This window comes from Myotis yumanensis, unplaced genomic scaffold, assembly GCF_028538775.1.
Source record: "Myotis yumanensis isolate MYYU_CA2020_CCGP unplaced genomic scaffold, mMyoYum1.0.hap1 SCAF_2, whole genome shotgun sequence".
Taxonomy (NCBI): domain Eukaryota; kingdom Metazoa; phylum Chordata; class Mammalia; order Chiroptera; family Vespertilionidae; genus Myotis; species Myotis yumanensis.
Genome location: NW_027223753.1, coordinates 75580241 through 75598112, shown reverse-complemented (window position 1 = coordinate 75598112; position 17872 = coordinate 75580241). Strand labels below are relative to the sequence as shown.

Genomic DNA, 17872 nt, shown 5'->3' with positions numbered 1-17872 from the left:
TAACAAATATATAGGAGGAATATACAGGAAAAATATATGCAGGAGGGTTTGGGGAGAGGGCAGAGAGTGATGTATTGTTTAATTTTGAAAATGAGGAAAACAAGTATTTAGAAAATACAATAGATTCCCATCCTTTACTCGCCATTATCATCCTATAACCCTATGGAATTTCTCCCATTGAACTAATTATAGCACACTGCCTAGTGTGTTCCAATAGAAAGCTCCTCTGTTTGGGCTATCTAGGATTTATAGGTGTTTAAATCATTAAATAACCCGTTTGGTTAAGAGAGCAAGTAATTACTGCAGAAATTCCTCTTTTTTTGCCGTCCACAAACAGCACAAAAATTACTCTGAAGGGACTTACACAATACATCAACATCTGTGCTGTACCTAGAGTTAAAATAATTGTGATGACAGGTGTCTAGGTACCACTTTCTTAATGGTTTTCAATATCCATTGATTTACTGTTGTAGCTTTCCCTCCCCCTTTTACATCGCTGGCTTTATGAAGGAGCCTAGGAACAGATTTTGCACTAGAGGCTGATTCTTTATTCCAATCGTGAAAAGAACTAATAAAAATAATCACTTGGCTTTTAAGCAGAAAGCTTCCATTTACAGTATTTCACCCTTACCCCCACCCCACTCCAAGCCCCTTGTTATCTAACATAATGGTTAGAATACATTTCCGTCTCTCCCTTTAATAATTTCATGCATTAACATCCTCTTCACACACACACACACACACACACACACACACGCCCGCACACAAGCGCGCGCGAACACACACACACACACACACACACACAGCAAAAGGAAAAAAGAGGCAGCAGAAATCTCAGCTGTACTTCTCTAGCCCTTTTAAAAAGTTTGCTCTGTAAATTGGAATGAGGTCAGATTTGGAGCTTCTCATTGCACGCGGAGATTATTATTGCATCGGGTTCCAAGCCAATGGGAAGCCCGGGGGTGGGGCTTGGCACGAGGAAGCGTTGGTTACAGCAGCTGATTGGCCCGGGCCAAGACTGTGAAAGGATAAAGAGGCGCGAGGCGGAATTGGGGTCTGCTCTAAGCTGCAGCAAGAGAAACAGTGTGTGAGGGGAAGAGGCCGGATTCGCTCCAGGGTCTCTAGTTCTTGCACGCTCTTTAAGAGTCTGCACTGGAGGAACTCTACCATTACCAGCTCCCTTCTTGCAGAAGGGAGGGGAAAACATACATTTATTCATGCCAGTCTGTTGCATGAAGGCTTTTTGGCTTCCTACCTTGCAACAAAATAATTACACAAACTCCTTAGTGCCGATTCCGCCCACAGAGTCCTGGAGCCAGTCTCTTTTGCTTTGCATTGTAAGAAAGGCACTAAGTGATACAGACGATGTCGCTTTCCTGAGCTCCCGAGAGCGCTAGTGAACTGGAATCAACTGCTTCAGGGGAAGAGAAAAAAAAAAAAAAAGACTTGCCTGGGAGGCGGCGAGAAACTTGCCTTGGAAGCTTCAGCAACCAGCCTTCAAGAAACTCCTCTCCACTTTAGCACGGTCTCCAGACTCGGAGCCAAGAGACAGAGCAAACTGCGGCGCGGTGAGAGAGAGAAAGAGGGAGGGAGAGACTCACCAGCCTGGGAACTATAACTCCTCTGCAAGAGGCGCAGGACTCCTTCCCCTCCGCTTTGGGAGACTTTCCTCTCGCCCACCTTCCGCCCCGACCGGGAGTGGAGGGGCCCGCTCGGCCGCCGCGAGCGTCCTCCCGCTCGGCGTGCGCTCGGCCGGGAGGGCCCGGCGATCGTGCTGCCGCCGCCGCCGCGAGGCTGTGAGCGCGCGTGGGCGCTCGCCGAGCCGGGGCCATGGTGCAGCAGACGAACAACGCCGAGAACACGGAAGCGCTGCTGGCCGGCGAGAGCTCGGACTCGGGCGCCGGCCTCGAGCTGGGCATCGCCTCGTCCCCCACGCCCGGCTCCACCGCTTCCACGGGCGGCAAGGCCGACGACCCGAGCTGGTGCAAGACGCCCAGCGGGCACATCAAGCGGCCCATGAACGCCTTCATGGTGTGGTCGCAGATCGAGAGGCGCAAGATCATGGAACAGTCGCCCGACATGCACAACGCCGAGATCTCCAAGCGGCTGGGCAAACGCTGGAAGCTGCTCAAAGACACCGACAAGATTCCTTTCATTCGGGAGGCGGAGCGGCTGCGCCTCAAGCACATGGCTGACTACCCCGACTACAAGTACCGGCCCAGGAAGAAGGTGAAGTCCGGCAACGCCAACGCCAGCTCCTCGGCCGCCGCCGCCTCCAAGCCGGGGGAGAAGGGCGATAAGGTCGGTGGCAGCGGCGGGGGCGGCCACGGGGGCGGCGGCGGGAGCAGCAGCAGCGCGGGGGGCGGAGGCGGCGGCGCGAGCGGCGGCGGCGCCAACTCCAAACCGGCGCAGAAAAAGAGCTGTGGCTCCAAGGTGGCGGGCGGCGGGGGCAGCAAGCCGCACGCCAAGCTCATCCTGACGGGCGGCGGCGGCGGCGGGAAAGCGGCGGCCGCCTCCTCCTTCGCCGCGGAGCAGGCGGGGGCTGCCGCCCTGCTGCCCCTGGGCGCCGCGGCCGCCGACCACCACTCGCTGTACAAGGCGCGGACTCCCGGCGCCACGGCCTCGGCGGCGGCCTCGGCCCCCGCCTCGCTCGCCGCCGCGGGCAAGCCCCCGGCCGAGAAGAAGGTGAAGCGGGTCTACCTGTTCGGCGGTCTGAGCGCGGCGGCGGCGTCGCCCGCGGGCGTGGGCGCGGCCGCCGATCCCAGCGACCCCCTGGGCCTGTACGAGGAGGGGGGCCCGGGCTGCCCGCCCGACGGGCCGAGCCTCAGCGGCCGCAGCAGCGCCGCCTCGTCGCCCGCCGCCGGCCGCTCGCCCGCCGATCACCGCGGCTACGCCAGCCTGCGCGCCGCCTCGCCCGCGCCGTCCAGTGCGCCCTCGCACGCGTCCTCGTCGGCCTCGTCCCACTCCTCGTCGGCCTCCTCCGCGGGCTCCTCGGCCTCCGACGACGAGTTCGAGGACGACCTGCTCGACCTGAACCCCAGCTCAAACTTTGAGAGCATGTCCCTGGGCAGTTTCAGCTCGTCGTCGGCGCTGGACCGGGACCTGGACTTCACCCTGGAGCCCGGCTCGGGATCGCACTTCGAGTTCCCGGACTACTGCACGCCCGAGGTCAGCGAGATGATCTCGGGGGACTGGCTCGAGTCCAGCATCTCCAACCTGGTCTTCACCTACTAACGGCGCGCGCTGGAGAGGTGGGCCGGGGTGACCGAGGGAGAAAAGGTGGACAGGGAGAGTAGAAAGAAGAAAAGGGGAGGGAAACCAGAAAAAGGAAAAAAAAGAAGAAAAAAAAAAGAAGAAGAAGAATTAGAAGTGACGAGCGCGGCCGGTTTGCCCGCCTCGGGGTCGCGGAAGAGGAGCGCGCACGGCGATTGGGGACCCACGCTCCCATCCCCCACCCCTCCGGGGACGCGGTGGAGCCGAGGGACACGGGCCACCTTTTATTGTTGTTGTGGATGTTGTTGTGATGGCAAAAAAAAAAAAAGCTCCTTTGAATGTCCTCCCCTTTGCGTGAAGAGACCCCCCCATCCCATCCCCCCCCCTCCCCCCCCCGGGCTTCCGGACTGGTCTGCGCCTCTGCGAGAAGCCGAGTTGGGAATTGTCTGGAGACTGGAGGAATCTCGCCCCTCTCTCTTCGCCCCGTTAGTGATTTTATTTTTTGTCGTTTTGTTTCTTGATCAAGAGAGGAGTGGGGGGGGAGGGGGGAATAAAAATATCCAGCGCGCCTCTGGGGACTTTGTCCTTAGCACTCCGCGCCCCCCCCCCCCCAACCCCCACTTTTCCTGAAGAAGACAAGGCGCGGGGAGGCGAGTTTGACCGATGGCAGATGTTTGGGGGCCGCGCTGGCTCCAGAGCCAAGACTGAGACTCCACGCTGGCCAATGCCCGTCTTTTTTCCTCTTTTTTTTTTTTTTTTTTTTTGCCCCCCTTGCCCCTGCAGCCGGAGGAGATGGGGAGTGACCGGCACTCGGAAATGACCCGAGAACCTGGTTGGAAGAAGCAGGGGCGGGGGCGACCAGGACAAGAACTGGAAAGGGGCGCATAACAAACTGAGACGGATTTGCACGTTGGGGAGAAGGCGGCGGCGGCTCCGGGGCCCCCCGCCTTCCACGTGGATGAAACCAGCGAGGGGACCTCCTGCGCCCGCGGGAGGAGAGGCGACTGTTGGCTGCGGTCCCGGGCAGTGGAGGGCGAGTGGTTTCGGGGGGGAAAAAGGTTTTTTTCTTCTCTTAATTGGAATCGTGATGGTGTTGGATTATTTCACTGGTGGGGTTACTATAGCATGTTCTCCTGTCTATCTTTTAAAGATTTCTGTATGAGACTGTTGAGCAGTTTTTGAAATAGTGTAGGATAATATAAAAAGCAGATAGATGGCGCTCTGTTTGACTCCTACAACAAAATTATCACCAGCTTTTTTTCATTCTTAACTGTTTAAAGGATTCAAACGCAACTCAAATCTGTGCTGGACTTTTAAAAAAAACAATTCAGGACCAAATTTTTTCTCAGTGTGTATGTGTTTATTCCTTCTAGGTGTAAATGAGAAGACGTGTTTTTTTTTCCCCTCACCGATGCTCCATCCTCGTATTTCTTTTTCTTGTAAATGTAATCAGATGCCATTTTATATGTGGACGTATTTATACTGGCCAAACATTTTTTTTTTCTTATTTTTTGTCCCTTTTTTTTTCTTTCTTATTTTACTTATTCCTTCCTTTTTCTATTTTTTTTCTTTCGTTCTTTCTTTTTTTCCTTTTTTTTCTTTTTTGTAGTTGTTGTTACCCACGCCATTTTACGTCTCCTTCACTGAAGGGCTAGAGTTTTAACTTTTAATTTTTTATATTTAAATGTAGACTTTTGACACTTTTAAAAAACAAAAAAAGACAAGAGAGATGAAAACGTTTGATTATTTTCTCAGTGTATTTTTGTAAAAAATATATAAAGGGGGTGTTAATCGGTGTAAATCGCTGTTTGGATTTCCTGATTTTATAATAGGGCGGCTGGTTAATATCTCACAGTTTTAAAAAAATCAGCCCCTAATTTCTCCATGTTTACACTTCAATCTGCAGGCTTCTTAAAGTGACAGTATCCCTTAACCTGCCACCAGTATTCACCCCTCCACCCCAGTCTTATGAAAAGGGGAGGAGAATTAGCCAAACACTGTATGCTTTTAAGAAAAACACATTTTTTAAACAAAATACTGTTCTGTGCAAAGGCTTTAAAACTGGTGCATTTACAGCAAAAAGGGATCCTGTAGCTTTAATTTGTAAACCACATCTTTTTTGCACTTTTTTTATAAGCAAAAACGTGCCGTTTAAACCACTGGATCTATCTAAATGCCGATTTGAGTTCGCGACACTATGTACTGCGTTTTTCATTCTTGTATTTGACTATTTAATCCTTTCTACTTGTCGCTAAATATAATTGTTTTAGTCTTATGGCATGATGATAGCATATGTGTTCAGGTTTATAGCTGTTGTGTTTAAAGATTGAAAAAAGTGGAAAACATCTTTGTACATTTAAGTCTGTATTATAATAAGCAAAAAGATTGTGTGTATGTATGTTTAATATAACATGACAGGCACTAGGACGTCTGCCTTTTAAGGCAGTTCCGTTAAGGGTTTTTGTTTTTAAACTTTTTTTTTTTTTTTTTTTTGCCATCCATCCTGTGCAATATGCCGTGTAGAATATTTGTCTTAAAATTTAAGGCCACAAAAACAATGTTTGGGGGGAAAGAAAAAAATCATGCCAGCTAATCATGTCAAGTTCACTGCCTGTCAGATTGTTGATATATACCTTCTGTAAATAACTTTTTTTGAGAAGGAAATAAAATCAGCTGGAACTGAACCCTAAATCTTGACTTTTGTCATTATTATGCCTGAAGCCTAAGATTAGGAGCGCCCTACAGTGTGTGGAAACTTCACCATCTGCCTTAGCATTGAAACCAGTGAGCCTCTCCAGAGGAGACTGTTAAATGCCATCTTATTGAGGAATAAATATTTAGTTCCTCTCGGCCAAATGTGGCAGGCCTTGACCCTGAAATGATGGCATCGGCTGAATATGTGTCAACTCTACACGCTTTCTAGGAATTTTCTGAGTTTACCACATTTTTTAAATCGCCCTTTGTCTTGAAATTTTAAAAGGGGGGAGGGGCAGCGTGGACCGAATTCTTTAAAGACAAAACTGGCTGGCTGATCTTTTCTTAACTTTTATGTTCCTAAAGCTGCTTTTCTCCTTGACTTGCCCGTGGTCACCACCTAGCAGGGCTAGAATTATTTTCCTCAGATTAAGAACAAACAAGCCTGTTAAATTATTAATATATTGTGGAGGAGAAAGCCATTACCAATTAAGAAATGTGAAAGTTGAATGATTATTTTCCCCTCAAAAGCAGGAAGGTTCATTTGGTGCTAAAATCTCCATTTTTGTGTCAAGCCCAACATGGTTATTAATGTAAGTGAAATGCAGCAATAAGGATGACCTGGGAGAAGCTGGCTCCCTGAGGGCAAGGAGGCGAGCTCTCCCCCTCCGAATTTGTGAGTAGCACACGCTGAGCTAGTGGAGACTTACACTTTTTATAAGCATCAGGCCCACCAGTATTATTGAGACATGCATGCCTTGGATGTCCTGAGGCTCATTAGTATTTGGTTTGGAATCTGCAACTTAACTAAGTAGCACTATTATTTATTTTGAGGGTTAACAATTGCCATTCACAAAACCCCTCTTCATTTTCCAAATGTTTGTTAATTAAAAATGTGTGCTTTATATTTCTTATAATTTTTCAGCACTGGAGAGGAGGGGTTAAAAGGAGTCTTTGGAAATAACCCTTTAGTCATCCAGGATTGCTTATAGGTAAGGGAGTGACTATCCTGGAGTGCCCAGCTAGAAGACATTTTTGGAGCCTGTGGTCCAAAACAAACAATTTTTTGGGGTCAATGAAAAGCAATAATTCCCCCCTCCAAAATAATAGAATTGCCGTGTTTCAATATAATTTCACCTTTTAAAGATCATTATAGCTACTAATTTCCAAATTTTTCTTTTGCGTATTTGCTAATATATTTCATTTTAATTGTATTTGTGTTCTGCAATTGTAGTATCTTGTTGTTTTTCAAAGACCTTAAAACAACATGGTGTCTTAAATCTCTTCAAAGATCTTTGCAAAAGGAGAAAGAACTCTTCTATAAAGTGCTTCAATTTAATTTTGTTCATTGTACTGATAGTATGATTGTTTAGTTTTTTCAGATCTAGGTATCAAAACCTTGACATAAATAAGCCTATATGAAGTATATTTTATTTTGTAAGGTTCTCGTGCTAGAACTATGTTTATTTTCCCATTGACTTTCCATGTAAGGGTGGATGCTTTAAATATTTTCTTTAATGATTTTGATAATGTTGCTTTAAAAATAAAAGCTTAAATGTGCGTGTCTGTCCTAGGAGGTGACAGAGTAAATGTAAGAAACATTTTTGTACTTTTCTTCCTCTGAATCAATTTTCATTCATAAGAGATACTCACGTGTTAGGTGGTACAAGGCATAATAAACCTGAGAAACCAAACAGTTTAGTATGACTTTTTCTTTCAGATAATTTGGATCAATAGAAAAGAACAAATTTCAGATTCTCTTTTAAGAATATCAACCCATTTTTCTTTAAGGACATTGCTTCTGGCCCTGTGCACCATCAGAGTTGCTTACGCAAGGTTTGTCAATTCCTAATTGAATACCTATAAGTGCCAAGCAAAAAATAAAGAGCATGTAAGCGGATGTGGAGGGCTTCCTTGATTTGACTCCCTGTGGGGGTGGGGTACTAGAGGCATTAAAGGATTCTGGAGAAAACGAGAGAAAGCAAGGGATTAGGAAGTGGACATCAACATTTGTGAGTACTGTATTTCCTGTGTTTATAGAGTGCTCATGAATTAGAAAACACAGTTTGGGTAATGCTATGGGTCAGAATGTTTAATCATAAATTTAAAATAATTTAAGGCTCCCAAGGAGGCATTTGGAAAGATCTAGATTAAAAAAAAAAAAAAATTACCTAGGAATTCAAATCTATTTTATCCATTTGGATTTCTTAAGGTGGAAGGTTGTTATTCATGGTTTTTCTCTAGTGGAATTAACATAAGGCCCTTTTTTTTCTCCTTTAAGGCCTACACAATACCTTCCTAACCCATGTTAATGTTTGTTGACCCATACCCTTTTAATTCATTCTGAAAAATTATCTCCATATGCATTTCTGTATCTCTGCTCTGGCTATCATTTGAAAGCTAAAGTGGAGGGCTTCTGGGGGAGAGAAGCATCTCCAGGCATCTGGGTGGAGTCACTCTGCTAAAAATCTACTAGATTCCCCTTTGCACAAAATTCACATGCTGCCTGCCATTTAAAGCCCTGCACACAATAATTTTAGTCCATCTTCCCAGTTCTCCAAATTCTAATATAGCCAAAGTGGTCTCTCTCATGAGACTGGAATTCTTAGAGGACAGGAACTAGGCCTTAAATACTCTTATTTCCCCAAATTTGCCTTCCCTGTTGCCTTGCATATAATGAATGTTTAATTCTTATTTGTTGACTTTATTGTTTCAAAGACACCTTAAGAGCTTTCAAACATACTTTTGCATATTATGCTGCCTGTGTTATCTTAGCTGTGGTATTATCTTGTCTAGTTGGAAAGTGTCTCTTAGACCAACTAGCTGTGAAGGATGTTGGTAAAATTTCTTAGCCTCTTTAAGCCTCAGTGTTCTAAAATGTTAAATGGAAATAATGCTTTCTAACATGGAAAGCTATTGTGAGTAAAATTACACATGCAGAATACCTGGCCTACTGTATGGGCTCATGAAATACTGGTTCCTTACCTCATGGATGGTTGCAAAAAGCCTCACACAGTGGAAGCAAAGGGGAATTTAGTGTACAAGCCTCGCACAGTGGAAGCAACATAAAAGCTACTTGGTTCTGAACAATTAGTCCCTAGAATCTGTGTCTCCCAGTCTGGAACATGAATTCTTGCATCAATTACCTAGAGATTCTTGTTAGCAGCAAAGTTTATAAAGATTATCACAGACTCTGGGGGTGGGGTCCTAAAAAACCCCTTCCCCATGTATTTCCAGTGCTCACTGAAGGGGGAGAATCACTGCCCACTGACCCTGCCCAGTTCAGTAACTGATCTGAGGTCACAAGAGAAAAGGCACTGGAACCCATTCTCTTGAGCCCTAGTAGGGATTTGCAGAAATAGATGTCTTCACTTCCCAAACAGAGATACTGATTTAACCAAAGCCTTAGGCCCATAGGCCAGGATTGCCTGTCCTCACTTCCCTCAGCCCTCCCACTTCCTATCCATTTCCCAAGGATGCCCTTATGTATAAGTGATTAACTTGGTTGAAATGTACATATAAACCTATATATATCTCCCAGTTCAACAAATGTATTCTAACATAAAAGATGAACTCAGGCACCAGCTTTGGACGTGAGTAGAACTTCTGCTGGTTGTTCAAGAGACATCCCAGCACGTGAGAAAACTGGAAATGATTCAGAGGAGCACATTCAACCTTTATTGGGAGGGCTACAACCTACCCATTACATCCTAATGAGAGTGACCGTTAGCTACAGTTAACTTGAAGGGTTTTATGGTTTCCTGCATGTGTTGTTTTCCTTCTCAATGCTGAAAAGAAGAAGAAAAAAAGGCTCACATCACCAAACGGCATTTCCCAGGAGGCTGTTTGGCCAGGCTGCTGCGTTTTGGTTTGTGTCTTAGTTAGCAATGCACCTCCGTGTGTATGTGTCAGTGGGTACAGGTGATGATAAATTTAGCCCATTTTATTTTCTTCTGACAGTTTCAATTCAGGGCAAGTGGTATATGGAGTGCTGCCAAACAGGCCAGGCCTCAGTCAAGTCAGGGCAAGAAGCTGCATGCAGGGCCTTCTTTTACCCTGCAGACGTTTTGTTTAAAGACAAAGTTGCAACTCATTTGTGCACCAGTACACAAACTTGCTTTGCATCACACAAAAGACATTCAAATGATATTCCATTTGAGGGTTGGGTTTTTTGTTTTTTGTGTTGTTGTGGTTTTTTTTTTTTTTTACCTTTTAAAGGTAGTACTTAAGAAACAAATGAAGTATCATCATTTACTTAGGCTGTTGGTTCCTTAGATTTTTTTCCACAAATATGTAATTCTTTGGACTAGTTCTTAAACATATAATAAATGTGCAGTTTCCTGACACAACAGGCAGTTGAAAGGCAGTAGGCAAACGAAAACACTTTATCTTTAGTTGGCTCTCTGGGCAGTGAATGCCCAGCAGTGTAGTGTGATGATTGGCTAAAGTGTATGGTGCCTGTAACTGCTTTTAGAAGAGCTGAGCTGCCAGGCCCTGTTTAACGACCAATTAGCTCCCCTTGTATGTGTGGTTAATTGTCACTTTCTTACCAGTGCTTGTCCTAACTTCCCCAGCTCCAAACACCTAAAACCTGTGAAAACAGTCTCTTCTGGAATGCCTGACCTTCGGTCTCAGCCTCTGCTTTTTCCTTCCCCTTTCCCACACTCTCAATGTGGGCCTTTTATCTCTCTTGTTTGCCAATCCCCGGAGACTTTGAATAATTTATCTGAAGTTCCTGGGATCCTGTGGGATTGTAGTCTCCAAACACATTATACTTTGTTCCTCACTTGGCAGAAGTAGGTCCAGAAGCCTGTTTTTGAAAGAGGGCTGTAAGTACATTTGGGAATTTGCTAACAGTTTTTATTTAATTTTTGGGTGAGCACCCAATGAATCCAAAAGTTGGAGCAAAAACAAGGCAAAACAAAACAAAAAACCCTGGGGGGAAGGGGGGATGGGGGAAAGGTGTTGCTGAAGGTGAAAAGTACTTTGCATTTCTCAAATAGTGTCGCCCAAGGCCTTTTCCCAAATAGTGTCTTTCAAGATTATTGCTAGGTGTTCTGTGAACAAGTATCTTGTTCAAGTAAATTAAAGAAGTGCTGGTTAAGAAGATTTTCAATTTTTATTGTAATAACGATGCATTTTCCTACATGTCTGTTTAAAAACGTGAGCGTTTTTCTTGAGTAGTTCCTAGATGTGGAATTGCTGGGTCCTGGTGTTATAGATGAAGGCTTGTGACAGCTTTTCCACCCTGGAGCTGGTTAGGTGTAAAATGTGGGGGGAAATTAGCCACAGGTCTAAGTGAACTAAGATTAAAAATTAAACGAAACTTTGAAATAATCATTTTACACCCCCCCCCCAACCCACCCCAAGAGTGTAAATAGATATTAGCATGTAAATGGGGACATCTGCAAATCATTCTGAGATGATTATCTTATCCCAAGTCTCTGCCTACATACATGAGTTAAAAAACAGCAATTACAGAAATAGCCTTGACCCCTACATGGTGACAAAGCATATAGGGATTTTAACACTACTGAAATGAACTTGAGAACAGAGATCAATTGTCTTTGGTCTTGTTCTTTTTTCATCAGAACTCACCAGGATGTTCTCATTACTTGTTATTGGCTTTACTAGTGTTAGGCTCTATGATTGCAAGAAACAGACTCACGGAAGTAAACTGAAATCAAGGGGTTTTATTGCAAAGAAACACATGACTATAAGGGACCTAGAAATTTCATGAGAGTCCTGGGAGAAATATAATTAAAAATCCAAAACTCTAGTGGTTGCATAATTTAGCATCAAGACCACGTAGGTATTAATATCGATCATGTATTCACTTGGTTTTCCTAATGTGTCTTGACTTTCTCCCAATACCAAATTCTTGAATTTTTTCTCCAGATGTTATTTTTCAAATTCCCTTTTATGATAGAATTTTGCATGCCCTGTTACCTCACCAGCCATGAGTCAGGCATTACATTGGCTGCTTCTGTGTCACGTGCCTACTTCTGGATCAGTCATTGAGTATTTACCTACTGATTAGTTGGGTATATTCTTAAATCCCATCTCTCTTTTTTACATTTGCTCCTGAGGTCTGGAAGCTCTTGCACTTCCTCTTAACATTCTTTGGCCTCAGGGTATAAGCTCAAGGGCCAAGGAACATCTACCCTTCCTCCCCCACCATACATAATATCCTTACTTAAAACAGTTTGGTTTCTTTCTATTTAATATAACAACTTTTTTCCCCTGTAGCCTTAATTTTGGCATAATGTCTAGAGATATAAACAGCAGTGGTTAAGCATACCAGACTCTATAGAGAGTGCCCAATATCAGGAGCCAGACAAAACCCCTACCCCAATCCAGAGCAAAATTGACCCTAATCTAATCAATTCCATCCTCTAATCCCACCCCACCCACCCCCTCCCTTGCCCAAATCCAAATGAGCAGACAACTGGGAAAGGATGCAAAACCGTCAGAGTCCTGAAATATCCTCGAGGGGAGCAGCGCATCCTCACCCCATTCTGAAGTGAATTGGTGGTACAATTCTGGGGCTTCTCCCAGAGAGGAGGGTTGCTCTTAAGAAGGGAGATTGGCATTCTATTTGGCCACCAGCTTAGGGAGTGGAGTTGTTCTGCTGGAGAGGGAGAGAGAGAAAAGGGAAGAGGATAAACTCTCCTTCCTTCCTGATTCCGGGATGAGATGCCTGGAGCTGCTAAACCCATTAATTTGGTCTTGCGATCACAGAGCCTCAGAAGGCTAGCAATGACCAGTTCGTATGCACTGGAGAACAACAGTTGGAAGTGGCCAGAAAGTTATGGAATCATACTGCAATGTCATTCGATGCTTTATTTTTTCCTGCTCCACTATATTCTATTGGTGGAATATCCTTGTACCAAATGACAAAATGTATTTTGGGCTGAACATAAGGCTGCTTTAGATATAAGAGAGAGAGTCCATTATCTAGTCATCATAAAGTCCAAGATTCACTACTCTTTCCTTTAGACAGATGTGCTCAAAGAAAATCCACACACAAACACACAACCTGAACAGTTCCTCTTTTATCTATTTTACATTAAAATTTCTGCTTAAAAATATGAAAAAACAAACAAAAAAAACACTACTGTTTTAGGGTATGATCATAGAGTCACTGAGCTCTCCACCTCCCACGGTGCCTGTACCTGTGGGAGTTTGAAAGCACCCTGGAGCAGAAGTGGCTCAGCCCAGAGAGCAGAGGTGAGTTTGGTTTGCTGATGGGATCTTGCCTAAAGGAGAAGTTGCCGATGCAGCCAAATGAACAATGCACGGAACTTCCTCTGCAGGAACCCTGGCATTGTCTCATAACCCAGTCAAGCCAGTAACTACCAGTCCTCTAACAGCAGAGACAGATATTTCTCTGTTTCTCTGGGAATATAACTCAGGTTGGAAGTCCTGTTGGGAGTGCAATGCACCTTATTCATGAGGATGGCCTTCCTCCCATTCCCATCTCCACTGGTGTAAAAGGAGACAATGCTGTGGAAGAGAAACCATCACAGATTTCAGTAACACGACAGATGGAGGATGGTGGCCTTGACCCACTTGTATTTGTTTTAAATGCAAATGTGTTGTCAATGTTTAAAATTGTAAATTATCTGAACAGAAGTGCGGGTGTTTCACAATCAAGGGAATGCATGCAGTGGGTCAGGCCGAGGTCATTATTCTTCTACGATGTCTGCTGGATGAGAAGTGTCTGCTGAAGAATAGCATAAAATTTTAAACTTTTTAGATTACAAAAAACACTTTAGAGGCCTTTTGACCCTTTCTCTAGATGAATCCTACCAAACCCCCCTTCACCTAACCCTGGAAAGCAGTCCATTCTCCCACATTAACCATTATGTTAAAAACTGTAAATAAAACTCCCGATTCCTCAAAACAAAATGAAACCCAGTGTCTTTCCTTTAGGACTACTGTTAGAGAGGTGTTAGAAGAACACTAATAGGCTTGAAGCTTTTTAATTAAATGATCCTCAGTTTCTTGGACGTATTTACATTTTTTATATATTTTTATTGATTTCAGAGAGGAAGAGAGAGGGAGAGAGAGATAGAAACATCAATGATGAGAGAGAACCATTGATCAGCTGCCTCCTGCACAACCCCCACTGGAGATGGAGCCTGCAACCTGGGCATGTGCCCTTGAACAGAATCGAACCCCGGACCCTTCAGCCCACAGGCTGATGCTCTATCCGCTGAGTCAAACCAGCTAGGGCAACATATTTACATTTAAAAGGAAGATGCTAGTTAAGTTCAATAAAGCCATTCATTTATAGAAGTTCTGCTGAAGAGAGGGAGAGAGAGAGAGAAAAGGGAAGAGGAGTAATTTGACCTAATGAAGTGAAAACCTTTAGGAAATGTGGGGGAAGAATTCTTTAGCTGCAGGTTAGCATTTGGTCGCCATTTTGGCAGGCTAACTGGTAGTTGGCCTTGGGAATCTGCAGGAGGAGCAATTCCTCTAAGTTGTTTCAACTTCTCCCAAATAATTCCTCTTCCCCTTCCAAACCCACATGTTCTCTAAAAGTGGGAGGGTATTAAGGGCAGTGTTCAAAAGTTGCAGGTTCCAATGCCTATTACTAACAAAACTGGCTTAAAGAACTTCTCCATAGCCCACAAGCATTTTATGAATGAAACCTAGCCCCACATATTTAGGGAGTAGAGAAATCCAAGGTATTCCCATTTTCTCCACGGCCATTTATAAAAAAGACAGACCTTTGCAAGTGGGGACTGCCTATTGCTTTTTCCATTTTGCTACCATGAACAGAGGCCTTAAAAACGGTGGGACATTTAAAAATAAGCCCAAGGAAAGATAACTAAAGCTATTTATTTCTAGTCCCCCCTGTCCTAAGTGGATGGAGCTTACTGTGGTTCTCAAACCTGCACACTCTCACCATACAGTCAGGGAAAGCCCTCCTCCCGCACACGCACTTCCTGCCCCTGGGTTCCTGCATGGCTCAGTCCCAGCGGAGAGAGCTCTTTTCTTTCTATCTCTGTGCCATCTCTGATTCAAGTTGGTCCATCTGGAAGTAATATTACCCAAGCGTTTATACCCGAGCCTGGCTCTCCACAAGTGACTGCATGTTTCCTGAAACCATCTATTGGCAGCTGTTACATAGGCATTTTCTGCCTTTCAGATACCTATAATTACACCAATTATGCCAATCATTGATGTTTAGAAAGGATTTAAAATTTTACACTCCCAGAAGTCTATCAGAAAGCAGCATCTGAGGCAGAGGGACACCCCACAGAGGGGCCTATTTGGCCATCCAAATTGCTGCTGAGTCCCTTAAATTGAGCGTCAGCAGTCCGTAAGGCTTCTTATGAGCCTATATGTCTTAGGCAAATTAATTTTGTCACCGGAATAAAATTCCGCTTGGTTAAGGACCACAGAACTCCATCTAACTTTTATTTTCAAAGGAAAAAACAATGGGTCCAAGTTAATGAAATTAGGTTTTGACCTCAAATCCTCTGAACCACAACATGAGGAGAAGTTGGCACTCCCCTTGTCCCAGGCTCCACCTTTAGATATAATAACAGGCAGGACCAGGACCATCTAGCCAGCGTGCTGACCCATAGAGCAAAGAGCCATCCTCAGCTCCAGGCTCAGCCATATCTGAGCCTGAGGCAAAAAGAAAAATGGAGTAATACTGATTCTGTCTTTATTTAAAATTTTGAAACTTTGTTCATCTTGGATTTTTTTTTTTTTGCATTAAATTTCATTTGAAAGTTTTTATTTAAGATATTACTTATCTTGCCCTGGCCAGTGTGGCTCAGTTGGTTGAAGTGCCATCCTGTACATCAAAAGGTGGCAGGTTTGATTCTCAGTCAGGGCACATGCCTAGGTTGCCAGGTTATCTGAAGTCTGGGTGTGGAAGGCAACAACCCATTGATATTTCTCTCTCACATCAACGTTTCTCTCTCTCTCTCTCTCTCTCTCTCTCTCTCTCTCTCACACACACACACACACACACACGCACACACGCACACACGCGCACACACACACACACACACACACCTCTGCCTTCGTCTCTCTAAAATCGATGAAAAAAAATTTTTTAAAGATATTATTTATCTTGATTACTGAGACTTTTGGCAACCCTTAAATTTTATGCCTTGTGAGTGCCTCACTCTCTCCCTGGCCCTGGGTTCCTTAGGGCTGATTTGGTGTGATTTTTACTGGGTTAGTGACTGGTCCACACATCTGAGTCCTCATAATATTATGCCTGCCATATATATATATATATATATATATATATATATATATATATATATATGCCATTTGCCCAGCAAGCAGCTGGGCAGAATTTAACTTTTTAGTGAGTTCTTGAGACATTAAAACAATTATGCTTAATTGTTAGTGTGTCTAAGGGTTGTCTAAGGTGCTTGTTTAAACCATGGATTTATAGTCCTCATGCCCAGAAATGTGGATTTACTATGCCAAGATGGAATTTTGATCTCTGCATGTTTGCGTTTTTACATAAAAATGTTTCTGATGCAGGTACTTGACAAGCCACACTTGGAATATCTATGACAAATATGTTTAAAAGCCTCTGTTTCAGGGCATTTATATTATTTTATAATATATAAATGGTAATATTTTGTGGGTGTGCCCTGATCCACGAGGGACAAAGGGGATTGTTGGAGAATGGCAGCTGCCTACGGAATCACCACAATAAAAGTAACAATAACAAAGTTAACTTTCCAAGCCAACCCTATAAGGAACCAAGACCCAAAGCCAGAAACTTCTGTTACAGTAGACTGGTGGCAATCTCCAGCAGGTAGGACTTACTGATAATCCAGCAGACATTGAATAAAACAACACATGTGTAAGCACTTGATAGCTAAGAAGCGGCTCATAAATGCAAGGAGTCATTGTTATTACATTCATTCAGTGTTATCAGAGACACTTGAGACTTTCCACAGAACATTACAAATCCCCATTTAGCCAAAATTTTTTAAATTTAATAGGATTATCTCCTAATGGAAAGCTTTAGTGGTATTTCTCAAATTGAGTTCTGAAGACCACCTATTTATTATGCAATCCACGAATGATCAGGTGACTTTTCCTTAAAAAAAAAACGGTATCTGGCTCTCCTTAAAAAGGCTTCTTCATAGCCTCAGGCCTTTGTGAAAAGTTGCAGTGTTATCTGAATCAAGGTGGGAGGAACTCCGTATCAGAAGCTGACTCTCACAGTTAGTATGGGCCGGTTCTGTGCATGCACATGGGTCATCTTCTGCACCCAGTTCTCTCAGAATGGCAGGGACTTCATCCAAAATCAACACCAGCAGAATCTGAACTCAGGAAGTAGGACACCAGAAACAGTCCTTACCCACTCCACTATAGCTAGCGCTAGCAGTGCTAGGGGCCTTGGTCCTGTGAGTTTAAGTGCCTTTCTCTTTTGGGTAATATATTCCCAACCAGTTTATCAACACTTCTTCCCTGGACAGTATTTCAGGTGACCCGTCCACCTTAGTTCTCTGTTAGCTATTTCATATTTGTGAAGGGCCTTTAAAGATTGAGGACCTCATCATTCAGAATAAAACTCACAGGTTCTGGATGTCCCACATCTTCCTAAAAATGCCCATCTTCTTGGAGGTTGGTCACTCTGCTGCTGGCTTAGAGCTCCCTACCCTGGACGATGTGGGCTTTCTCTGATGTGCCTGACAAGCCTCAACATCCTTATCTGATGCAGAGGGACCCACCAATTATCCCACTAGAATTTTATTTTGTATTGCTTTTGCCCGGAGTAGAACAATTTTGATTCTTTTTCTTCAGTGGTACACAAGCATTGACTTCTCCAACTCAGCTCCATTTTACTGGCCCATACTGGCTGTGGGTGAGGCCCTGCTCTGTGTTTGGGAGTCTTTGTTATCTTTCTGAAACAAGACTGGCCCAGGGCAGCTGGTTAGGCGAGTCCTACAATGAGGGAGAAGGAACAAAA

The 17872-nt window shown here is 44.3% G+C and overlaps 1 protein-coding gene across 1 annotated transcript; it reads left to right on the top strand.

Moving 5' to 3' along the window:
• Positions 1-1076: 1076 nt before the first annotated feature.
• SOX4 (SRY-box transcription factor 4) lies at positions 1077-5904 on the top strand. Its single transcript, XM_070405648.1, has one exon. It carries the CDS (start codon positions 1831-1833, stop codon positions 3232-3234), a length of 1404 nt encoding a protein of 467 aa, XP_070261749.1. The 5' UTR covers positions 1077-1830; the 3' UTR covers positions 3235-5904.
• Positions 5905-17872: the final 11968 nt, after the last annotated feature.